This window comes from Heterodontus francisci, chromosome 3 (assembly GCF_036365525.1).
Source record: "Heterodontus francisci isolate sHetFra1 chromosome 3, sHetFra1.hap1, whole genome shotgun sequence".
Taxonomy (NCBI): domain Eukaryota; kingdom Metazoa; phylum Chordata; class Chondrichthyes; order Heterodontiformes; family Heterodontidae; genus Heterodontus; species Heterodontus francisci.
Genome location: NC_090373.1, coordinates 29,383,203 through 29,409,812, shown reverse-complemented (window position 1 = coordinate 29,409,812; position 26,610 = coordinate 29,383,203). Strand labels below are relative to the sequence as shown.

The following is a 26,610-nucleotide window of genomic DNA, read 5'->3' as shown; positions in this document are numbered from 1 at the left end:
AAAAGGCCAATGGAGGTGACCAAATAGAGGTATGTAAAAAATTGTTTTTCACTTGTGGGAAACAGCAAAACTAGAGACCAATATAAACTAGTCACCAAGAAATCAAATAAGGAATTCAGAAGAAACTGGTTTAGCCAGAGAGTAGCGGAGGTTAAAATTATAGATACATTTCTTTCTTTTTTTCTTTCTTTTGGGCCTCCTTATCTCGAGAGACAATGGATACGCGCCTGGAGGTGGTCAGTGGTTTGTGAAGCAGCGCCTGGAGTGGCTATAAAGGCCAATTCTGGAGTGACAGGCTCTTCCACAGGTGCTGCAGAGAAATTTGTTTGTTGGGGCTGTTGCACAGTTGGCTCTCCCCTTGCGCCTCTGTCTTTTTTCCTGCCAACTACTAAGTCTCTTCGACTCGCCACAATTTAGCCCTGTCTTTATGGCTGCCCGCCAGCTCTGGCGAATGCTGGCAACTGACTCCCACGACTTGTGATCAATGTCACACGATTTCATGTCGCGTTTGCAGACGTCTTTATAACGGAGACATGGACGGCCGGTGGGTCTGATACCTTTAAGGGATACATTTAAGGGAAGCTAAATGAACATATGAGGGAGATGGGAATAGAGGATTATATGGAGTTAGATGTGGAAAGATGAGACAAAGCTCGGGTGGAACATAAATGCCATCATGGACCTGTTAGGCCAAATGGCCCATTTCTGTGCTGTATATTCTATGTATGTAAATACAAATTGCTGTTTTCCTCTGGACAATCCCAAGCACTCAAACTCAACCAATAGCTGACGGTTGAGTTGACATCCAGGTGAACCTCAACAGAACATTTGTAGTTGAATAATTATTTACCTGGAGTGTTTGTAATGCAGTATGTTAATAGAAGTGGCTGCTCTTCTCCAGAGAAAGTATCAAATCTGGATTGGAATTGTAAAAATTTAATTAAGAGCAGATCAGCAAACGTTTGGCTAATTAGTTCCCAAGGAAGCCACAAATGGCTGAGACCCCAAAATAAAAGCAAGGCGATTGAGCTTTTCAAATCATATGATGGATTGCTGAACTTGTAAGACTGACAAAAGGATTTCCAAGGAAAATAATTTTGAAATTGTAAGAAAAGAAATCGAGATTTCAGTTCTGTGAAACAGCTGGAACCTCGGAATATAGTTTAACAACTAACCCGGTACCAAGAGAAATTGTGCACTGATCTTTCTCAAAAAACAATGCTACATAGTGTAGAGGCTGGACAATGTTTAGATAACGGTCTACAACACCCAACTACCTGTTAGTACAGCAGTATGGAAAGTGTTTTTTAAAAAAATTATTTTGCAGTATGAGACGTTTCACTGAGGAAAATGCAAGATGGCTACTGTTAGAAACACCATTCTGATCGACAACGTAGCTCACCCATAGTGTCATTTGAACTCAGTTGATCACCGATAGTAACTTTTGTGAGTTTTGTTAGATATACTGGTGCTGCTAAATATCAAGGAGTGGGTGATGTAGCTCATCAGCACATTAACCCTGAATCTCTGGGCTCTTGTGCTTCCCTGAGCAAGACCCACAGTTCACTTATAATTCTACAAAACTGGTTGAAGGTTACACCCAGAATGGTAAACTATTTTCTGTTCTTGATCCATCAGCTGCGCATTTGCCAACAGTTGTGGTTTTGTTCTCAACTCGGGGACCTTATTTGAAGGCAGTGCAGTCTAATGTGAATTAAAGCCGCCTCCTGTGTCAAAGAGGGAACAGACTTTAAATAAATCACAACACACTTCCCACTGAGATGAACCTCTTGGTACAATTTTTTTCCTAAATGGTCATCTCACTTGGAGGAGGCATATAACAACTGGTATGTGGGAAATGGTGAAACTTCACATTGTTGGAATAGGGAGTGCAGTGAAGAGGTGCTAAGGCTGGCACAGAGTTTGGGAAATTTACTCTGCAAGTAATCACTTTAAACACGAGAATGCATGATATGGACACTGGATGCCCAAATAGAGAAATGCTTCACTTCCTCCTGTTAATATTCCTCATCAGGTAAATTCAGCAATAGAAAGAATACACATTAGTGCTATAAAATCCACAGCTAGCAAGAACTCCAAAAAGGGAAAATCTTTAACCATGACTCCCTTTCATTGATGTATAACAAAGAGCAGGGGCCCCAGTTCAGTTCCCAAAGACTGCACCCCCACTTCAACAACTAGCTTTTATGCAACGGTCTTAATTTGTAAAGGTGCTTCTGATGCAGTGCTTTATCTAAAGCCTTTCCAAAGTCAAGGTACGCTACGTTGCATGGCTTCCGTCAACTTCATTGAAAAGTCAGAAGGTGACCAGGTGAAAACAGCGTGGGTCTCTGTGATTGACAAACTACCCCAACTATTTAATACCCATTATCTAGAATCTGTTATGAAGAATGGCCAGAGGAAACTGTGGTGGTGGGTGGGGAGGGGAAGCAATCAGTGCCTATGGAATAGTACCAACAACCACCTAGCACCCCCCCTACCCTCCCCCAAAATAAAACAATATGGCTGGGGCAGGAAGAGGGGGAAATGACAAAAAATGTCATTTCTACCACTGTAACAAGATTTACTGAAAAATTACATCAGTATAGTTTAGGATCTGATTACCATAAATATGTAACCAGCTTTGCCCAGAGTAGTTCTGCACTTCAGTTGAAGACTTCTACAGTGTCATATTTAAATATGTCCCTGTCATGTGTGCAGAAAATTTCAAGTTATAGCACTGTCCATGTTGTTTAAGACCACTCTTGCAAAAACAGTCAAGCCTTAATACAGTGTGAATGCAAACTCAATCCCTTGCATGGTCAGCTTAAAATGGTCCTGCTTCTTTCAAGGGAAAAATGAATCCCATTCTTCCCCATGTCACACATGGAAAGGTAGCACGAGTCTGCAGCTTAATATCTACATGGAACAAGTTCCGCAGCCATGCTTGACCAGAGCAAGGCGAGGGAATTGAATCCCTTCCTACAATGGGTGGGAAAAAAAACAAAGGATGGAAACAAAACAGTGAAAAAGTCTGGTCATTTTTTGGAGATTCTAGAAATAATTCCAAATAATTTGAATAAAAACCCACTTAAAAAGGAAACCGTAAAATATTTGGCCTAATAAAACAGGCCTGATTTTATTGTGAAGATAAGTTGCAATGACAATGAGCTGATATGTGCTAACTCTTCCATCTTTCCAACATATTGCACATTAACCAGAACTGGAAAGGTATTAGTGTGGCTGTGTTTAGCAGTCAGTTAGCACCATTCATGCTCACTCAATATAAGGGCTGAGCAAAGTTACAGCAGTATATCAGTTAGAAAACAGCAAAAATTGCTTTGATCTGCTGTTTCTGCTGAAATCCCATCTGTAGTCTCAAGGAGTGCAGTACAGCAGAAGTACATGACAAATTCTGATGTCCAATGCTCATGAAAATGCTTGTCATCTCAGATTCTCCCCTTTATGATGGATCTCAAAGCCCACTCTGCTGCTCAACCCAGCTAACATCGTCTTTCTCTCCACGGTCTCTCTGGTAGCAAGAATTACAGTAACTGGGCTTTTCAGGCATCTTCAGGATCAGTGCAATTTACTGCTACCAAGAGGTCAAAGACTAGCATGCCTCCAACAGTCCCAGTGACTGCTGTCGGTGTGTGGGAGGGGATATAACTGATTGCTTCAGGCACACATCAACTAAGCAAAAATGTTATTTTTGAAAAACTACCATCTACCATATACTATGCTGGTAAAAAGTGGTGGTCATGAGAGATTGGACCATATTTCTATTCCTGGCTATAATCTTGACAATACACTGGGGTGTTAAATTATCAAATTGAAACATCAAAAAAAAAGTTCAATCCAAGATGACATCATAGGTGGAACAGGACAAGCTTTTGATTGCATGAATATCCTGTGATTTTCATCACCCAACTCCAACTACTGTTTAAACTCTTCACTCATATTGCAAGAGCAAGAAGGTGACAGCGCGCTCTCAGGAGAGCAATCAAATGAAAGCGAGCTCAGAAAATAGCAAGAAATTGAATGAGGTGCATTAGAGTGTGAGGTAAGGACATGAGAGAGTGAGAAATCAGGTGAGCACTCATGACAGCGAAATATCTAAAGGAAAGAGAACTCATGAGTGTGCGCAGCACGTGTATGAGAAGGCGTAGCACTAGAAAGAGCCAAAGGAATCAGGAGAGTGAGCAAAAGAGAAAAGAGCAAAGGGAAAGAATATTGTTCAAGTCTCTCTATATATTTGGTTAAGTTGTTCAATTAAAGCTGTTAACTGTGGGTTACCTCCCAGTTTGTCAATAGTTTTGTAAGCTTCTGATTCCAACTGTTTGAGTGTTTCTCTGGTGTAATCCAAAGAACCCACCTTTTCAAGATAGTTTACACAGTATTTCTTTACATCTACATTTTCAGTCCTCTGTCGCAAAATATTCTGCACTTGTGTACTTTCTGGATGTGACCAGATAGCATGAATAATGGGGAATGAAAACTTTCCCTCTGTTAAATCTTCAGCAAAACCCTTGTTTAAACTGTATTCACTGCATAACAGGTTTGCATAATCATCACGTATTTGGAATAAAAGCCCTAGTGTGTCAAGAAGAGGCTTTAAGTCAGATTTATTTTCAGAGAACAGTTGCATGAGGCCTACAGCCAGCCCAAAGAGTCCTCCAGTTTTCTGTAGCACCATGGCCTTGTAATCGTCTAACTTGGGGCAGGTGTACATATCTCTCCAATAGATGTCCAGGCCTTGACCACGATGCAGCTCTAGCAGCTGTTGCGTGAAAACTTTAATAGCCTCTGGGTGGTCAAGGGTGAGCACCTTTTCTAGACTCAAAAAGTAGACGTAGTTGGCAGAGTTTATGACAGATGGAATCCCGTAGATGCTATGCGCTACTGGAAGGCCACGGCGGAGCTTAGAATTATCTTCAATATCATCGATCAGCAAACTAGCACTGTGCAACATTTCAGTAACTTCTATGATGACCTAGAGTAAAAACAATAAAAAAAAAGTGTAAAAACCCATTCTTAAAAGAAGATTGACCAGTTTCAGTTCTGTAGAAACCAAATCATGCTGAGACATCAGTTTAACCATCCCTCACCAGATATGGCTGGACTACATCAGGCTCTACCAAAATTCATCCGTTTCTGGAACTATTCTAATCCCTTCCTTATATCCCCTCCTTTATGATTATGCCTCAGTGAAGCGCCACAGGGATTCTTTGACTGTAAACTATTGACATTTACACAACACCTTGAACAGTCGACAGAGGTCTGCTTCTGTAAAAGGAGCTTATATTGGGAGAGATTTTGATGTATTTAGTAAATACCTATAATTTCCCCCCCTCCGGCTGCTGGAAATATCGATAATATTAAACAAAGCCAAGTTATCAATTATTGATAGACAAAGGGAAAGGATCACAAATCTAAAGTGTCCAAACTGGATGTGACCAGATAGCATGAATAAGGGGGAATGAAAACTGGAACTGGAAAAAGTACTGGATTTGTTGGTGTGAAGAAACAAAGTCAGTCAAGCAAATTAAAATACATTACAGAATACACCATGTTTTATGTTTAAACTCATAATTTTATTGAATCAGAGCACAGGAGACGACCATTCGACCCACTGTGTACATGCCAGCTCTTTGAAAGAGCTGTCCAATTAGTCCCACTCTCCTGTTCTTGGCCAGCCCTGCAAATCCTTGCTTTTCAAGTACCTCGCTAATTTCCTTTTGAAAGTTGCTATTGAATCTGATTCCACCACCCTTTCAGGCCGTGGATTCTGATCATAACTCGCTGCGTAAAGATTCTCATCTCTCCTGTGATTCTTTTGTCAATTACCTAAAATCTGTGTCCTCTGCTTACTGAATCTCCTGCTAGTGAATACAATTTCTCCTACCTACTCTATCAAAACCCCTCAGTTTTGAAAACCTCTATTAAATCTGCCCTTAAATTTTTTCTACTACAAGGAAACAATCCAAGCTCCTGCCCATATAATCCTTCAGTGCTGGTACCATTCTAGTAAATATCCTCTGCAACCTCAAGGCCTTGACATTGTTCCTGAAGTACAGTGCCGAGAACTGGACACAATAGTCCAGCTGAGGCCTAACTAGTGATTAGTAAAGGTTGAACATAACTTCCTTGCTTTTGTACTCGGTCTATTTACAAAGCCCAGATCCCATATGCCTTAACAGTCTAACTGACTTGTCCCGACACCTTCAAAGATTTGTATATATAAACTTTCAAAGAAACTCACGTATAATATAAAAGAAAACAATGAACAAACTTAAGCATTTTCTGAATGCACTGCCTAATAGTGGGGTGGAGGCAGATTCAATCGTGGCTTTGAAAAGGGTATTGGATAATTATCTGAAGAGAAATATTGGCAGGTCTATGGGGTAAGGGCAAAGGAGTGGGACTAGCTGCATTGCTCTTGCAGAGTCGGTACAGATATGATGGGCAGAACGGTCTCCTGTGCTGTAACCATTCCTTGATTCTTTGATTTATACAGCACCTGTTACATCCCTGGCTTGTCCCAAAATGGTCACAGCCAACAATAAACACCATCAGATCAGTGACTCAATCTCAGTTTACTCTTGGTTTTCAACAAGGATCAATTCAATTGTAGCATTAACATTTCCCGCAGTTCCCCCCGCTCCCGCACCTCCCCAAACAATAGTATATAGCATAATGCACCTGCTAGACAGGAAAGAATTAGTCTGGAGAAAAGTTACAGCAGTACTATATGCCAATATTAAACGGTTTCTATATAGTACTGCTGTAACCTCATTAAAATGGCAGAAATCCCAAGTTTCTTTTACTGGTATTCTCACCTTCAAATAAACTTAATCCCACAAGCAGGAAGCCATGTTTCATCTATACAAAACTCTAGTTACACCATACCTGAAGTACTCTGAGCAGGTCTGGGCCCTAAACTTTAGGAAGGATACATTGGCTTTGGAGGAAGTGCAATGCAGGTTTACCAGAATGATAACAGGACTCCAAGAGTTAAGTTAGGAGGAGAGATTACACAAACTGGGGTTGTATTATCTGGAATTTAGAAGGTTAAGTGGTGATCTGATCCAAGTGTAAGATAAAGGAAATAGGGTAAATAGAGAGAAACTATGAGAGAAAATATTTCTTCTGGTTGAGAAGTCTAAGAATAGGAGGCATAGTTAGAGCCAGACCTTTCAGGAGTGAAATTAGGAAACATTTCTACATATGAAGGGTGGTAGAAGTTTGGAACTCTCTTCCACAAATGGCAATTGATGCTGGATCAATTAATTTTAAATCTGCGATTGATAGATTTTTGTTAGCCAAAAGGTATTAAGGGATCTGGGGCAAAGGCAAGTATATAGAGTTAGGTCACATATCATCCATGAGCCCACTGAATGGTGGAACATGCACAAGGGGCTAAACGGCCTACTCCTGTTTTGGTTTATAAAGTGAAGCTTGGGCTTCAGAATCACATTTACTCAATGACTGGGATAGAATGGTAAAAGCAGAATGGTAATAATGCTGCCACTTTCTCAATGTATATCAATTTTGAGTTCTGGTCAGCACAAGTAACAGCATAATACAGGAGACAACCAGATATAAGCTCACACCAAGTGCAGTGCAACTGCTGCTCAAGTTTGAGAACCAATCATCTTTTTTCTGTATGGGGAAGTGCAGGTTAGCTGCAAGGTCATCACATACAGTGCAGAGATATATATATATATATATACTGGCTTTACCATTACTGTTGAAATAATGTAAATCTCAACATATTACCGCACCACAATGCCACCATCGGAGAACATCTAGATTCTCAACTTGGCTCCTGGTGCACCATCAGGAAGACATTTAGAAGTCTATTAGAAAGAAACCTTTTCCTGCCATTTGTGAGGCAAAGTGTTAAGAACTACATTAAACTCAACACACTGAACATTACATTCAGCCTGGTCTCAGATGTGAATCTAATTCCAGGTCTCAAATTATGAGAAACTTGGGAGCCAATTTATGATAACCCACCCAGTTAATTAGCATATCTGTGGATTTCACACATGGATGAAGAACAACCAGGTGCCATTCAGGTCATGTTTATTAGTTATACATCGCTTTTCTAGGTGTAGGATTTCAAACTGGGTGCACAAGGGAATCCCTTGGGGTTCAAATTTCTGTCTGCCTGGCGCAGTGTCAAGAATTCAATATTTTACTTACTTGCACATTATTTGTTGCTGATTGCTAAAAAAAAATCAGTCTGCAATAAGTTTGTTTATTGAGTAGTCGAGAGTGTCCTTTGCAAGTCAAGGCAGCGAGCTGCCCAGAGAAGCTGGGACTGCACTGCATCACGTTCTAAACTGCCATCCTCCACATTTACTTACACTGGGATTCATAGGTTCAACAACAGTTACAGAAACATTGCAAAATGGTAGGTACTCAATGGGGCTGCCAAGATCTTGCCCAGGCACTAGAGGTCAAAATTAAGACAGAGACTTTCTAAAGATTTCCTGAAAGCAATAGCAGACTGAAAGTCTTGGATCTGAAACTGCTCCTTTTCAATAGCCAAGTTAAGAAAGGCACTGCAGTGTCAATACTTCCCATGGAATTGTACCCATCTTCAGATATATTAAGGGGACAAAACTGGAACAGGCCAGGGGAACAGGGGAAAATGACACAGGAGTGTGCAAATTCTGTCCTTCTTGTAGCTTTAACAGCAGCTAACTTGTCCTTGCCTACCCAGAGTGGTCTCTCTTGAAGTCAGTAATCTGCAAAACAACATTTGATTAACCAGTTAAGAAAACAAACCTGGAGATTTCAACAGATTATACATCCACGTAACAGTGACTTACACGTGTTAGTGCATTAATGCAGATGCCACGGAATAGGGCATTATGGGGCTGTCCCTGATCACCAAATTCACAGTCTCTGCATCACTGATTTCTCTATTTCCAGTCTAGAACTGCCAGTTTCGGGCTTGGTACACAAGTAGAAAATAAATGGTGATATACATTATATACACACATGACCTGTAACCACTCAAAACATTGAGTGCAATTGTAAAGTACTGATTTAGTCAAGCTTTCTAAATAATTTGTTCCGATATAACTACCATTCCCAGATTAACATGCAGGATGGGAATTTTGTATTTGAAACTTGGTAAAGACAACATTAATCTCAGTGGGAATTCTGCAAGACGTCAGAGTCATTTTGATGATCTCAACTGCAGAAAAACAAACAAATAGTCATATTAACCATTAATCTGCATTACTGAAAATGAATCATTGGCAGTTAAAAACTAAAATGGCACACTTTCGGACCAATTTTCAGTCTGACACTTTCAATACAATATTACAATATTATCTGTCCACAATAACCTTTTACTGTAATACCAAATGACAACCCTGCATAAGAAAACAGCTATTAGTAATGAATAACTTATGTACTTGGGTCCCTCATTTAAAAAAAAATCAACGCAGTGCTCTAAAACTTAATGATGATCTGATTAAGTTTCAACAGCAGTCAGGATCAACGAGCTTGAAGTAGTGGAACTGAAGCACTCAGTAATGGCGCATAGCCCTTTACACTGGAGTGCTGTTGACGCAAGTATTTTTGGTTGTATCGGAGCTAGATACCATTGTTACCAGAAAGGGATTCTTAGCATCTGAATTCATTATTATGCCAAAAGCAGTTTCCATGGAAATCTCATCTGACAGTGACAGAGGCACTGGTTAAACACAAATGGACACTGTACAAAATCCAATTTGTCCTCCACACAGAACACACCTTCCCTCCTAAAATTGCCCAATGCACAAATCCTGTTTAAAAAAAAATGCACTTGTCAAGGTAGTTAACAAGAGACTCAATCAGGAATTTAACAAAGTGACCCACTTTGACACCACATTCTTACAAACAACTCCATGTTTAAATACTGCAGCTTTGTAATTTTTCACTCTATTCTCATCCTTTGGAAGTGCATGCACGTTGTCTGCAACACACTCTTTCAGTTGCAAAGATCACTGAATCAGCCTGTGCCTTGTAGGCATTAGATGTGCCAGTCATTACTCTCTACATTGACAGTTGATCCTTAGGCTGCTGGCATCAATAGTTATTCCTGTGGTAAGGCACAACAGAAACTTGCTTTACATAAAAACATTCTTTAACTCTCACACCCCAAATAAGGGACTCATTGCTCTATTGAAACACACTTTGTAGCAAGGATGCTGCAATATACTGTGAATGCTGAAGTGGGGGGCGGTGGGGGGGGGGGGGGGGTCACACAGTGTGGGAAAAGGGTAATGTCTAAGTACAGAATGGCACAAAAGTTTTTTGGCTGATGTTGAGTGATGGAGCAGTATATTAGCGATAACCAAGACTGTCAAGTCATGCACCAGTCACATGGAAACACACTGCACAGAATGCAGAAGAAATACTTAATCAGTTGCTGCCTTGGCCTTCTACAACCATTGTTGTATTTACCTGATACAAGACCAAGGGCAAGGAAGGGAGGAAATGATGCTCACTGTTTGGCCTTTCCATTTACTTCACCAGATGAAATGGTGCACATTGAACAAATTACCTACTGCAAGTGCAAAGAACCAGGAAGTTTCCAGAACAGTAGGAAGCCATTCAGCATACCTTACCAACCAGGATCTAATTGGATGGCAGAGCAGGCTTGAGGGACTGAAGGGCTTACTGCTGTTCTTATTTTCCACAGAATAGAGCGATATATTGGTGCTGAAAGACATCGATAAATCTCAGTGAGGCTCCTCTCTTCCAATTCTCAAACATCACAATTATTCTGAAATAAAGATTCTAGAAACTCAGAGTGGTGAGGCCATGGAGGGATTTGAACACAAGGATGAGAATTTTAAAATCAAGGCTTTGCTGGACTGGGAGGCAATGCCAGTTAGTGAGCACAGGGGCTGGCAGTGAATGGGACTGGTGCAAGTTAGGATACAGGCAGCAGAGTTTGGATAAGTTCAAGTTTATGAAGGATTTACATACTTAGATGGGGAAGGGAAAAAAAAAAGCAAACCCTGGAACAGAAATGTTAACAGTCATCTTGCCAATTCCCCATGTCCCAGATTGAGGGGTAAAAACATTTTGGCACAATATGCTTACTGTTTTCAGGCAGAAACATCAAGAATGAGAGTCTCAACTTAAGTTGAAAGGCACATGAAAGAAAAGGCACACTATGAAAGGAACTGAAATCTCCCAGCCATTTAAAACTGATGCCCAATCAAAACAGAGGAGCTGCACAGCGACATGGATCAGCAAATGCCAGAAGACTCGAGCTCATTGTTGGAGATGTGAGGCAATGCTCATGCTCAGACACCAACTCTGAATTTAGTTTCAAGTCCATATCAAGGCTAGTTACTGACAGCTGCAAGAACTGCACCAGACACCTTCCCTTCACCCCAAATCAGAGAACTCTTCGGTCATCAGTTTTAAAGCAGCACTAACCAAAGACGAAGACCTAAATTAAAAGCTGCCTGAGAAAAAAATCTGAATATAAAATTAAATGTAATTTAAAATTTAACTTAATGTAGAAGATGCAAATTATTTTCAGTTGCAAGCAACTAGCCAAGGGCAACAATCTGTTATAAAAACATTATAGCTAGTATGCACTTGCACTATTGCTGTTTAATAAATGTGTACAGCAGATGAAGTCTATAATCGAGTTTTGTATAATGTTAGCTATCTGCAGCCAAAGACCAGGAAGGTCCTATTTTCTGATATAGCTTCCTGAAAATATTTGGGGTGTTATCTTGAGGAGCATCACACAAAAAGAGCAATCAACTGTGATTTTCAAAGAGTAGGCCAGACCAGGTAGCTTCTCTAGTTGACACTAAGATCACAACAATGCATGTAAAGGTTAAATAAATTATGAACTATTTACTTCTCTATATTCAGAGACAGCACAGTTGAAAGTCTTTCAAATATTTATAATTACTACATATAAATATCTTTTTGAATTGCCACATTCTAAACAGCTCCGCTTCTCTCTCACTCTAAATCTTACTTTACCCTTTCCCCAATGATGGCAATGCAGGCTTAACAGAATTAATGAATGGGGATGTGACAGTGCAGTTCTATGACCTGGCCACTGGGTGACACTGCAGGGCACCCCTTGTTCACTATGGCAGCCATCTTGGTAGAGCCAAGTAAACCCAGTAAATACTGATTTTTAAGTTGTTTGGTTTCAAAATAATATATCAATTTTGATAAACCATCCTTCCATCTGACATCCTAGAATTTCGCTATTTGCCTGATCAAAACCCTGCTCTAGTCCAGTGTTTTCCAGCCCAGAACTCAAATCTTCCGCTCTGCTACTTGGCCACTCGGTCCAACTCTTCTTGCCCTGCCCACACTCTTGGTTCACTTCCTACACTCTGCCCAACTGTTGGCTTGAAATTTACTCACCCCGCTGCCTTTTCGGGGTAACATGGCTACCCGTAGCTTCAATCTTTTTGGTGCTGACTTCCCTCAAACAAAATTTAACTTGAGGTAGCCTGCTCTTGCTGAACCTCAGACATGACCATAGCTGCTTCTGTCCACCAAAAGACACTGGGTAACATACCTTAACCATGAACCCCATCAGTAGAGTCCACTTTTTTATTATTTCCAAAATATACTTGATTCATAAAAATCTGTAAAAAAAAATACATGACAAAACAGTTCTAAACAGCACCAAGTCAAAAATTACTAACAGTGCAAAGGTCAGTTTCCTTCAATGCAGGAGTGAGTTGCCTCACCCTTCCATTTCATTTTTCATGCCATATACATTTTACAGCACACGAAAATTTTTCCGATACAGTTCGAGGGGTTTCCCATGGATCCAGCCCCCTCCGTTCAGCTTGGTGGGGGGACCTTACACAGTGGTCTTTCCCCATTGAGCCTTTGCTGCAGCTGCCCCAAGCTTTAGTGCGTCCCTCAGCACGTAGTCCTGGACCTTGGAATGTGCCAGTCTGCAACACTCGGTCGTGGACAACCCTTTGCAATGGAAGACCAGCAAGTTTCGGGCAGACCAAAGGGAGTCTTTCACCGAATTGATAGTCCTTTAGCAGCAGTTGATGTTTATCTCTGTGTGCGTCCCTGGGAACAGCTCGCAGAGCAGAGACTCCTGTGTTACAGAGCTGCTTAGGATGAACCTTGACAAAAACCACTGCATCTCTTTCCACACCAGTTTTGCAAAAACACATTCCAGAAGGAGGTGGGCAACAGTCTCTTCCTCACCACAGCCAGCACGAGGGCATTGTGTGGAGGGGGTGAGACTTCAGGCATACAGGAAGGATCTGACGGGGAGGGCTCTTCTCACCACCAGCCAAGCTACATCTTGGTGCTTGTTTGAAAGTTCTGGTGATGTGGCATTCCGCCAAATGACTTTGGCAGTCTGCTCAGGGAGCCATCCGACAGGATCCACCATCTCCTTTTCCCGTAGGGCCTTGAGGACATTCCGTGCAGACCACTGCCTGATGGATCGGTGGTCAAAGGTGTTTTTCCACAGAAACTGCTCCACGAAGGATTGGTGGTACGGCATGGTCCAACTGGACGGAGCGTTCTGTGGCAATGTGACCAGGCCCATCCTTCGCAACACCGGGGACAGATAGAGCCTCAGCACAGAGTGACACTTGGAGTTTGCGTACTGGAGGTCTACACAGCTTGATGCAGCCGCACATGAAGGTAGTCATCAGGATGAGGGCGACGTTGTGTACATTTTTCCCGCCCTTATCCAGAGGTTTGAACATCGTGTCCCTCCGGATTCGGTCCATTTTGGATCCCCAGATGAAGCGGAAAATGGCTTGGGTGACCGCCACAGCGCAGGAGTGGGGTATGGGCCAGACCTGCGCCACGTACAGCAACGTGAGCGCTTCGCACCTGATGACCAGGTTCTTACCCACAATGGAGAGATCGCTGCTCCCACATGCTCAGCTTGTGTTGTACCTTGGATATTCACTCCTCCCAGATTTTGGTGCACACCCTGGCCCTTCCGAACCACTATCACAGGTACAAGCAGCTGTGGTTGTGAATAGGGAAAAAAGACAGAAGCACTGTGGTTGGTAGTCCCTCACCGAACACCCCAAAGTCAGGCCTCCAGCACAGTCCCAGTATCCAGGAAAGGAATCCTTTCCTTCATTAGTCGAGGTATAGAATATAAAGAGCAGGGAGGTTATTGCTGGAACTGTATAACTCATTGGTTCGGTCACAACTTGAGTACTGCTTAGAGCTCTGGTCACCTCATTACAGAAAGGATGTAATTGCATTAGAGAGGGTACAGAGGAGATGTACAAGAATGCTGCTGGGACTAGAAAAATGCAGCTCGGAGGAACAACTTGATAAGCTGGGGTTGTTCTTGGAACAGAGAAGGCTGAGAGGAGATCTGAATGAAATGTTCAAAATTGTGAGGGGCCTGGATAGAGTGGAGATGAAGGGCCTATTTATCTTCAGAGAGTTCAGTGACTAGGGGATATAGATTTAAAGCGACTGGCAGAAAGATTAGAGGGGAGATGAGGACAAATGCTTTCACCCAGAGCATGGTGGGGGTCTGGAACTCACTCCCTGAACAGGGTAGTATTGGTAGAAACCCTCAAGTCATTCAGAAGGAGTCTGGATATGCACCTCAAGTGGCGTAAGCTGCAGGGCTACAGACCAAATGCCAGTAGGTGGGATTAGATTGGGTGGCTCATTTTTCAGCCAGCGCAGACACAATGGACCATGTGGCCTCTTTCTGTGCTGTAAACTTTCTATGATTCTATGATCCACTCTGCCTTCCTGACATTTATTTCCAGCAGGTAATCAAATTGTCAACTTACTTTTTGCTGTTTCATTCTAAATTGCCCTAGTCTCCAACAGTTGGTGAACTTTGCTCCTTACATTTTCCTGTCCCCAAAGTGTTTCTTACTGCCTATATCCTAACCTGTCGCATGCCCCAAACATCCACGCTCACTGACCTATACTGTCTCCCAATCGCCATTGCAGCAATTTAAAATCCTCATCCTTGCATTCACATCCCTCCACTGCATAGTCACTTCCTATTCTGCAACTCGATCACTACCCTCCTTTAATTCTGGCCTCTTGTGCATCCCCGATTTTTACTACTCCACCATTGGAGGCCACATCTTCAGTTGTTCCAAGCTCTGGAAATCCCTCCCTAAACCTTTCAGCTTCTGTCTCCTCCTTCAAGATGCACCTTAAACCCTACCTGTCCTAATATTGCATGTGGTGTGGTGGCAAATTTTATTTGATAATGCTCCTGTGAAGTACCTAGGGACATTTTACTACATTACAACTTGTATTCATATAGCACCTTTAATGTTATATTAAATTTAAGCAATTTCATCTTATGAATTGCATTAATAATAAATATACTTAATATACTGTTACAAGAGTTTTTTTTGTTGAAAGCCAAGAACGCTGTTTTTGAAAGCTGGGAATAGGGATTTTCTGTAAACACTGAATGCTGACACTGTTTGAAGTGTGCAGACTGCAAGGCCTATTTCCAAGCAACCAGGAATATTTATGATTTCACTGTTGAAAGTTTCTAAGTTTCATTTTGGGATTGAAAGAGACCAGTGAACTCTACAAGGAGCAAGCTTTGAAATCTTTGCTTCACCCTGCCTGGAAAAAGGGGGAAGACCCAGAAAAGTGTTACCACACTCTGCAAAAGCCTCGCATCTCTTAGAAAGAAATTTTACATTTAAGATGTGGTCTTGACTAGCCTGAAAAGGGGGAAAGATCCAGGGGGAAAAAAAGGGTTGCTACACTCTGTAGAGGAACACTGCTTTGGAGAGAAGAAGCCTTGTGTCTTGGGTGTGGCAGATTACTATTGCTTCCAGTCTCTCAAGAATCCCTGCCTCAAGAGTGATTACTGTTACTCCTGTGTTTTTGGGAGATCCTGAAATCTCAAGAAAGCTTCCACTGTTAGACTACTACTTCAAAATCCAAGTAAACCTTGCTACACCCTTTTGCTGAAAGATCTATGTGACACCTGCTGCAGATGAATTGCCTTGAACACCTACCCATCACACTGTTCATTTCTCACCTGGAGAGACTTCGAGTGGCATCCAACTATTCGACTCTGGGGCATCTCGCCTGTCTGGAAATATCCTACCAGACTGTGACAACTAATTTTATTATTTCTAAGAAACCGTTGCAACTCAAAACATCCTTTCTCCCCAGTTAACCAGTTTTTGAATGTGTGTGCATGCATGAGGATTAGGAAGAATAAGTTATAAAATCTTCATATATAAATCTCATTATTGTTTTAAAAACTTAGTTTATTGATAGTTAATTATGTTGTTGTTTAAAGAAACTTGGGTTGTTGTGCTTTATTCTGGGGGATAAATAAAGTGTTAAATTTGGCTATTTTCCAGTAGGTGAGAAACTTTACTAACATGCTGTGACCTATGGAGCAGTGCAACAGAACTAACAGTGTATTACTCCTGCCTAGGTCATAAAAATATTAACAAATTTATCGTACTTTCAGCAAATTCACTTTGTCTTCACTCTCAATGGGCAGCACTGGAGGATATCAACGTTCAATACATTTGCTTGACAGTTGAAGTGTAAAACGACGTCTGATGTTGCAACACAGCTGCTTCTCAAAAAGGTGCAAGGAGGTTCCAGAGAAGGTAACAGACAGATTGCAGAAGCTAAAAAGAAATCTACTGAAAAATTTTCTGTTGGTTATTCTGGGCATGCTCCCAACTTGCCTAGTCAGCAAATTGAGTGCCACCACTCTGGGGAAAAAGTAGGGAGAGAAACGCAACTGCTACCACAAAAGTCAGAAACTGAAGCCATTTAGAGAGTGATGGGAGCAAAGAAAGACCCAAAAATGTCAGAGGGTATCTGCAAGATACTCTCAATACAGCCTCCATTGTGCAAGACATTGGAACACAGTTCCACTCCAATTTTTTCCAAAAAACAACTTGTTATATGTACAACTCTACATCCAACAAGCTCAAATGTTTTAAGCCATCACATCTTAACATGCACTTGTCCTACAAACATGTGATGTTGTACTTTATAGACCACACAAGTTACTCTTTCTGGCACAAGGTAATCACAACCAGGTGTGTGGGGGGTGGGGCACATGGGAGTGGAAAAGAAGCAAAGAACAGAAACAGAGTCAAAGCATGGACTGAAAGTCAAATGCCTTGACTGAAGCAAGGTTTGTTCTCTAAGCACGCAAGTATAAATATGCAGTGCTTTTAGCAGTACCCTTATCTCTCTGAAAATTCAATTACAGTTACACAAACAGTAACACTGCATCAAGAGTCAGATGAATACTCAACATAGCAAAGCTGAACGACAAGTTCAAGAGTTGATGGATAAACCAACTGTGGATGTCTCACAATGCTGATAAGAACTTCGGATGACAACAGCATCTAAACACGTCCAATTCCAACTTCCTTAAAAAACAGGCCTGCTGTACTAGACATCAACAAAATTAAAAGGCCAGCAAAATCTGCCCTCGTTTTCCTTCCCTATTTTTAAGTGCTCAGGGAGTTATTGTGAATTGACTATGATCTAGTTACACACAGGAAAGTCAACAGTAAATGAGTGTTATCTTCCCGTCCTGCACCAAACTCTCATTAGTCACAGCAAGATGCACCATCTCCTGAACTTTAGCATAACATAATCCCTCTCGCCAGACACAAGTGGATTAAGTACCTATGGGACATATGCCATCACAGCAAATGGTGTACAGGTTCGTAAATAGAGAAGATATCTAGCAACCATCCCTGGAAACCTACACGAGATCTTCCCTTTCAAGCCTCATCACATTCTGCTTAATGAGAGATGGGTTGACACTAAAAGGGTCTCAGCTATAGAGAGTAAAACTCCCCATGTATGCTCCCATCGGTATCCACTTCAGAGCCGAAGTACTAAGTTACTGCAGAACAATAGAGTACAAAAAGAAATTATGTTAAATCTTTAATTACTGATCAGGTCCCAACCTGATTTGTGTGTCCAATTTTGGATACCACAATTCAAGAAAGGTGTAAAAGGAGATTTACTGGAATGGTACCAGGGCTAAGGGACCTGAGTTATATGGAGAGACTAGAAAAGCTGGGGTTTTCCTCCTCAGAGCAGAGAAGGTTAAGAGATGCTCAAAATTATGAAGGTTTTGATACAATAGGAGAAACTTTCCATTGGCAGGGGGATTGCTAACTAGAGTAGCAGATTTAAGGTAACTGGCAAAAGAACCAAAAGGGGAGATTGTAAGACTTCCCTACCAACAAAAAAAAAGTTATTTGCAATGCTGTGTTTGAAAGGGTGGTGGAAACATTCAAAGGTAACTTCCAAAAAAAAAAAAGGATATTGAACATATACTTGAAAAAAATTGCAAAGCTACGGGGCAAGATTGGCAGCATGGGACTAATCGAATAACTCTTTTGAAGAACTGGCACAGGCATGATAGAATACAGCTCGAAAGGCAGAAGTTCATATAACTTCCTGCTGATGGCAAGTTGGAAATGTACAGCAATCTGTCAGTGGCAGTGGGAATCTGTACAGGATTTTGCTTATATATAGTCCCGTTAACCCATTTCAACCAACAATCTATCAAAATTTTTTATAGCCATCATAAATTTCACAAAACAAAAACATCTTGAATGTCTTTGTGATGAATAAAATGCAAGGAACTCTTACCTGCAGTTTCTCTTCAGGGACATTCAACCAATGGTTAAAGGCTTGTGAAAGCTTGGTTCTCACTTGTTTTCCTGATTCAAAGAATAAATAAAAAACATACTTGTTGTAACTAGTGGGTATCAAGCGTCTTTCAGATTTCATCCAGAAATTACCTTCTAACCCAAAAATCACATGGTGCTACTAGTAGACTGGTTAATCAATTTATCTCTTGGACACTGCCCCGTATTAACTGGAAGCAACATGAACATTTCAGCAGCATTTGCTCAATTGAAATGCAATATATTGCAAACATGCGACTTTTTAAAAAAAGTCATTCTTGGGATGTGTGCACCACTGGCAAGGCCATTACTGTCGATCCCTAATTGCCTTGGAGGTGGTAGTGGTGAACTGCCTTTTGGAACTGCTGCAGTCAGTGTGAAGTGACTACCACAGTGCTATTAGATAGGGAATTCCAGAATTTTGACCCAGCGACGAAGGAATGGCTGATGCACGTCCAAGTCAGGATGGTGTGTGACCAGCAGCTGATGGCGTTCCCACACACTTTCTCTAGTCCTTCTAGGTGGCAGCGGTTGGGGGTTCCTGCGGTCCATCCTATAGTCACTGTACACTGATGGTGAAGGCTGTTTAAGCTGATTGCTGGGTTGTCAATGAAGTGGATATCACTTCAGTATGGTCAAGTCAACCATGCTGTGGGGGACTGGAGTCACATAGGTCCAGACTGAGAAAGCCTGGCAGGTTTTGTTCCCTAAAGTGACAGTGAACCAGTTGGGATTTACAAACATCTGACAGCTTATTTCCAGATTTCAGAGAATAGTACAGCACAGGAGGCAGCCATTCAACCCATCAAGTCTGCACCAGCTTGAGGTTTTTTCCCTACTTTAATTAAATTCAAATGTTCAAATTGTGGGTGGATTTGAAATCCTGTTCGCTTGATTACTACTACTAAGCAAGTGACAACCACTAAAATATCACACCCATACGCTGGAATAAATTACAAGAATATGGCTTCTGACATCAAACACCAGCAGCACAGGCTGTAGCTGGAGAAGACCCTAGTCTGTATTTAATACGCCCAAGCAGAGGGCAATTACCATCTCGGGGGTTAGTTTCAGGCACCATAGCAAAGGCCAATAGGTGGGCCTGGGCACTGTTTGTAGTAAAGTTACTTCTGAATACAATTCACAATCCTGGAAATAGTTAATCTCTGCAAGAAAGCTTTCATATCATTGCTTCTCCCAAATTACACACAGGAAGGCAAAATTGTAACCCAAATTCCATTCCTCAGTCCACACATTACACAAACAATAGAAACAATTCTCGTGGAAACAAAACCAGTTTCACATTTGGAAGAGTTCAGGCTGCAATTATCCGAGAAGACACCAGTTTCAGTAAACACGGTGGTAAGGCAAGATTTATTTGAGCTTCAAGATACAAGGCACTACACAGTATTACTACACCCAAGCGTAATCAAAGAATACTGTGCACTGAGAAACATGTTGCCTTTTGTATTTTTCTAAATCCCCAAAGCAGAACAGCAAATTGCCAAGTATGAAGGCTTGTTTCCAAATCTTTTTCCAGACTGATCTAGTGACTGTTTCACAGCTGAACCTTGAGCTTCAGAAGTCAGTTCTAAAAATAACCTTGCTTATTAAAAATAAAGCACTCCTCTCTGCCTTCCCTCCCAAAGCTCTTGTTGGAATAGGTAATAGTGCATCTCCATGTTTAAAATGGGCTGTCACGTACGACCATTTACATTTCAAAGCTGCCTGTTAAGAGTTTTTATTTCGCCCTTTGTTTATTTCAGGTTAAAAAAAAAAGCTATGTTAACTCACCAGATGGAATTTTGTTTACTGAACCAAAAGCTAAAAAACAAAATCAGAAGTACTTGTAAATAGCACCTTCTTAAAGGGAGTCTTGCACAAGAGAAAATTATAAGTAAATAACGTACATGTATGTGAGCGTTGTACACGAATGGAGTACTACCCCATTATGCCGACTATTAGGTACAGCAGGCAAATCACATTCGCATGCATGCACACGCTAATAAAAGAATTGAACCACGCTTTTCTCCTCCTTTCTCAGTGCATCACTTCAATTGAACTGCAAGCAGAGCTCATTCAGCAGTCCATCGCAGAATACCCTCAGAATTCATTACAGTGTGGGTTAGACCAAGCTAAAGGAGCAGGGAGTAGGTCGCATCAGCCCAATGCTAAAAAGGATTCAATTATGAGTACAAGTTGCATAGCCTGGACTTGTCTTCCCTTGAGAATAGAAGATTAAGGGATGATCAAACTGAGGTGTGTACTATGATTACAGGATTTGATAATTTTTCTTTATCTACCCTACTTCTGCTGGTGGGGAGAATTTTGAACTAGGGGCTGTAAGCTTTAAAATTGGAGCTAGGGCATTCAACATTGGGCACTGAACATAAACAGGAGAAGTAGACTCTAATGTATTTGTCAAACAGGATTTCCCTTCAGTAAAAACCATGTTGACTTGTTCTGATCATACTGTGCTTTTCTAAGTGCATTGTTAAGACTTCTTGAATAAAAGATTCCAAAATTTTCCCAACAACTGATGTTAGGCTAACTGGCCAGTAGTTCCCCGTTTTCTCTCGCCCTCCTTTCTTGAAAAGTGGTGTAACATTTGCCAACTTCCACTCTGATGGGACCATTTCCAAATCGAACGAATTTTGGAAAATCATAGCTAGTACATTCACTATATCTGCAGCTATCACTTTGAGAACCCAAAGGTGTAGCCATCAGGTCCTGGAGATTTGCCAGATTTTAGTCCCTTAAATTTCTCCAATACTACTTCTCAGCTAACACGAATTTCCTCACTCTATTTAGCCCCAGGTTACTGTCCGTTTCTGGAAAGAAATTTGTGTCTTCTACCACGAAGACAGACACAAAATATTTGTTCAACGCCTCTGCCATTTCCTCACTCCCCGTGATAATTTCTCCTTCCAAGAGACCAACATTTAATTTAGCTAGTCTCTCTCTTTTGATATAGCTATAAAAGCTCTCATTTGTTTTTATATTGCTGGCTATTTTAGTCTCATTCTATTTTTTCCATTAACAACAACATTTTGGTGACCCTTTGCTGGATTCTAAAACACTCCCAATCCTCAGACTTGCTCCTCTTTTTGGCAACATTGTAAGCCTTTTCTTTTAATCTAATACTATCCTTAACTTCCTGAGTGAGCCATAGATGGGTCTTTCTGGCTGAATTTTTGTTTTTCCCCAAAGGAATGTATTTTTGTTGAACATTTTGAATGGTTTCTTTAAAGGTTTCCCATTGTTCATTTACCACCATACCTTTCAGTCTATTTACCAAATTTACCTTGGCCAGTTCTCCTCTCATGCCTATGTAATTGGCCTTAAGTTTAAGATTCTTGTTTGTGACTGGAGCATGTCATTTTCAAACTTAACATGGAATTCAATGGTATTATGATCACTATTTCCCAGTGGATCTTTTACTATGACATCGCTCGTTAACCCTGCTTCATTACACAATACTAGATCTAAGATAGCTTTGTCCCTAGCTGGCTCCACAATGCATTGCTCAAGAAACTGTCCCAAAAACATTTTACAAACTGATCTTCTAGACCACCCCTGCCAATTTCATTGTCCCAGTCTATATGAAAATTAAATTCCCCCACAATTACTACACTGCCTTTGTTACAAACTCCAATAATTTCTTGATTAATGCTCTGTCCAATGGCATAACTACTGTTAGTGGGCCTGTAAACTACTCCCAGTTTTTTCTGATCCTTGTTATTCCTTATTGCCACCCACATTGATTCTACTTCATGATCTTCTGAGGCCAGATCCTCTCTCGCTAATGCCCTTATGTCATCCTTTACCATCAGTGCTAACCCCTCCTCCTTTGCTATTCTGTCTGTCTTTCCGAAATATTGCACACCCTGCAATATTTGTTTCCCAACCTTGATCACCATGTCTCTGTAGTGGCGATTATATCTAAATCGTGTACCTCTATTTGTGCCACTAGTTCATCTATCTTACTGCAGATGCTTCGCGCATTCAAATATAGAACCTTCAACTTTTTTTCTTGCTTCTATTCCCTTCAATAACCTTATTTGCTGATGTACAATTTGTTAAACTCTGTTCCATTCTGCTTGACTTTACACCCAATGCTATACTGTTCCGATGCCTCGGCCTTTTCTCTTTGGATTTCTAAATCTCACCTCTCCCGCACCTACCCCCCACTCTGTTAGCTCACAACCTCTAGTCTCATCTGCTGGCTCACTCCAGTTTGTATGCATTGTCCCTTCCTATCACACCCTGACTATCTTTACTGTTTTGCTATCTTACTCTCTTGCCTTCTCCCCTCTCTAAACTATCACATCTTCCCTCACCCCACTATTTAGTTTAAAGCCCTCTCTACTGCCCTAGTTATGACTCGCCAGAACACTGGTTTCAGCAAGGTTCAGGTGCAGAGCGTCTCAACAGTACAGCTCCCACTTTCCCCAGTACTGGTGCCAATGCCCCATGAATCAAAACCAATTTTTCCCATGCCAATCTTTGTGCCACGCTTCTTACTGTCTAATTTCATTTACCCTACACCAATTTGCTTGTGGCTCAGGTAATAACCCAGAGATTACCACCTTTGAGGTTCAACTTTTTAATTTAGCCCCTAACTACTCATAATCCCAAAGCAGAACCTTTTTCTAGTCCTATTTATGTTATTGGTACCCACACCACAACAACTATATCCTTCTCCTCCCACTGCAAGTTCCTCTCCAGCCCACAGCAAATGTACCGAACCCTGGTACCAGTCAGGCAACACAGCCTTCTTGACTCTTGCTCTTGGTTGCAAAGAACAGTGTCTATCCCCCTGACGAAACTGTCCCCTACCACCACTACATTCCTATTTACTGCCCCCTCTTGAACGGCTTCCGGTACCACGATGCCATGATCTGTTTGCTCATTCACCCTGCAGCCCCTGCTCTCATCCATACGAGCTGAAAGAATCTCGCACCTGTTGGACAATTGCAAGGGCTGAGCCTCCTCCACTTCTGCCTTCTCAATCCCCTTACCTGCCTTACTTGCTGTCACATCCTCCTGGCCCTGACCACTGACCAAATCAGAAGACCCCATCCAATGGGGTATGACTGCCTTCTGGAACAAAGTGTCTAGGTAACTTTCCTCCTCCCTGATACACTACAGTGTCTGTAGCTCAGCCTCCAGCTCAATGACTCAGCTGATGCTCTGAGCCACAGACAATTACTACAGACATGTTTGCCGTGGATCACACTGGCGTCCACCAGCTCTCACATACTGCCTCTGCAACACATCACCTGCCTTGCCATCCTGATTATTTAAAACACAACTAATTATTTAATTAATTAAATATAGGAAATATTCACCAGCCAGGATGATGTCAGAAAGCATTTCTTCACAAAGGGTACGTGAAAATCTGGAACACTTTCCGCACAAAAACCTGTCGAGGCTTGAAAATTAACAGGTTTTTGTTAGGCAAGGGTATTGAGGGCTGCAGAACCAAGTTAGGTAGATGAAATTAAGATACAGATTAGCCATGATCTGACTTAATTCCAAAACAGGCTCAAGGGGGCTGAATTGACCTCCTTCTGGCCCATTGTTGAGGGAATGAATGATCAAGGGCTACCAGAGAGCGTCTCCCAGGGACAATAATTCAAGTCAAGTCAGCACAAACCACAGTTGCATGGACATCATGACCGCTCCTCTTGGAGGCAGTAGCACACAACTCTCCTCAAAATGAAACCCTCCCGTGACCGCCTCATCTCCAACCTCCCTTGCGTCTCCATAGTCGTCGAATGTGCTGTCGCCACTCAAATCCGTGCCCATCTTTCCTGGAACTCTAAGCTGGAATCCCTCCAATCAGGTTTCCACCCCTGCTACAGTAATGAAGCAGCTCTCAAGGTCACAAATGGCATCGGATGTGACTGCGACGAAGGTAAAACTACCTCAGCTTGTGCTTCAACCTGTCTGCAGTCTTTGACACGTTTGACCATACCATCCTTCTGCAACACCTTTCCTCTATTGTCCAGCTGCGTGGGACTAAACTCACTTGGTTTCATTCTCTTTCCAATCACAGCTACAAGACCAACGCAATGGCTTCTCTTCCCATTCCCACACTATTGCCTCTCGAATCCCTCAAGGATCTATCCTTGCCTTGCTTCAATTTCTCATTTGCATGCTGCCCCTCAGCAACATCATCCGAAACACGTCAAGCTCCACATTTACACAGATGATACCCAGCTCTACCCACCATATTTTTCAACCTCTGACCTGAATGGTCAGACTGCCTGTCTGACATCCAGTACCAGAAGAAAAGTTTCCTCCAATTAAAAAAAAAAGAGTTTATGGGACGTGGCAAGGCCAGCATTTATTGCCCATCACCAGTTGCCCTGGAGAAGGTAGTGGTGAGCAGTGTTCTTGAAACACTGCAGTCCATGTGGTGTAGGTGCACCTGCAACGCTGTTAGAGAGTGAGTTCCTGGATTTTATGCCAGTGACAGTGAAGGAACGGTAACATAGTTCCAAGTCAGGATGGCTTGCAGGAGAATTTGCATGTGGTGGTGTTCCCATGTGCTGGCTGCCCTTGTTCTTCTAGGTAGTAGAGGTCAAAGGTTTGGAGGATGCTGTCAAAGGACTCGCGGTGAGTTGCTGCAGTGCATCTTGTAGATGGCACACACTGTGCAGGCTGTTGGTTGACCAGTCTGAATTGTGCCAATTTTGGCACGTCCCCAGATGTTAGTAAAGAGGACTTTGCAGGGCCAATCAGGCAGGGTGTACCTTTTGTAGTTTCCAGTGCCTAGCTTGATGATGGGTCGTCCACTCAGTTTTATTCTCATTTGACTTTTTTTTGCAGCAGTTTGATCCAATTGAGTGGCTTGCTAGGACATTTCAAAATTTAAGACTCAACCACATTGCTGTGGGTTTGGAGTTACATGCAGACCAGCCCAGATAAGAGCAGCAGATTTCCTTTCCAGAAGGATATTAGTGAACCAGATGGGGTTTTAAACAATCCAGTAGTTTCATAGTCATTAGCCATACGAGCTCTTCATTAAATTCAAATAATTAAATAAATCTGTAAATTCCCCAGCTCCTGTGGTGGGATTTGAACTCATGGTCAAGAACTATATAGAGTGGCGATATCAGAGGACTTGAATTACCCAAATATCAATTGTGATCATTTTAAAGAGTAAAGGGTAAAGGGGGCAAGAATTTCAGAAATGCATTCAGGAGAACTTTCTTGCTCAGCATGTTCTCAGACCAACTAGAAGAGACACGTTGCTGAATCCAGTGCTGGGAAATGAGGTGGACCAAGAATCTGTTGGGGAGCCCTTGGAGTGATTATCGTATCAAAGTTTACACTAGCAATGCAGAAAAGCAAGGAATACAAGGTAGAACGTCTAGATTAGAAGAGGGCTAATTTCAAGAAGGACCTAGCCAGCGTAGAATGGAACCAAAAACTGAGAGGAAAAGCTGTTTAGGAACAATGGGTTATCTTTAAGGATAAAATGCTTCATGTACAGGTTAGGTACATTGGGCAAAAGTTAAGGGATTCTATTTAACAGGGCTCCTTGGATGACAAGGGAGCGAGAGATAATGAAACAGAAAAAGCGGGTATATGATTCATGTCAGGTGAATTCTTCAAGTGGGAATCAGGCCAAATACAATAAGCTGAGAGGGGTGGTGAAGAGGAAAAAACGACTGGCAAAAATAGGGAACATGAGAATAGAATGACAGTCAACATAAAAGGGAACCCAAAAATCTTCCTACCCACTTAGTATTTACATGCCGGTAGAAGAGGTGGAGTGGGGCCTATTAGGGACAAATGCATGCTTAGATGTGCAGGGGAAGGCTAATGTATTTAATGACTACTTTGTATCAGTGTTCACTAAGGAAGTGGAATCTGAAAATAAGAATTGGAGTTAGTAGAAGCAATGGATAAGGTT

The 26,610-nt window shown here is 41.7% G+C and overlaps 1 protein-coding gene across 8 annotated transcripts in view; it reads right to left on the bottom strand.

Annotated features, from left to right (window-relative positions):
• Positions 1-661: 661 nt before the first annotated feature.
• The window catches only part of ggps1 (geranylgeranyl diphosphate synthase 1), a 103,330-nt gene continuing 77,381 nt past the window's right edge, over positions 662-26,610 (bottom strand). For 2 of the 8 annotated variants that reach the window (XM_068020630.1, XM_068020620.1), the window contains 3 exons: positions 20,478-20,507; positions 18,646-18,716; positions 662-4,993 (listed from right to left, as the gene is read on the bottom strand). In XM_068020630.1, coding sequence (XP_067876731.1) covers positions 4,238-4,993; positions 18,646-18,716; positions 20,478-20,507 — 857 coding nt within the window. In that variant the 3' untranslated portion in view covers positions 662-4,237. Of the gene's footprint in view, positions 4,994-8,727; positions 8,757-8,840; positions 8,965-12,571; positions 12,642-13,888; positions 13,956-18,645; positions 18,717-20,477; positions 20,508-26,610 lie in introns of those variants that run through there. The other 6 variants (XM_068020648.1, XM_068020675.1, XM_068020684.1 and 3 more) reach the window with 6 other exon arrangements.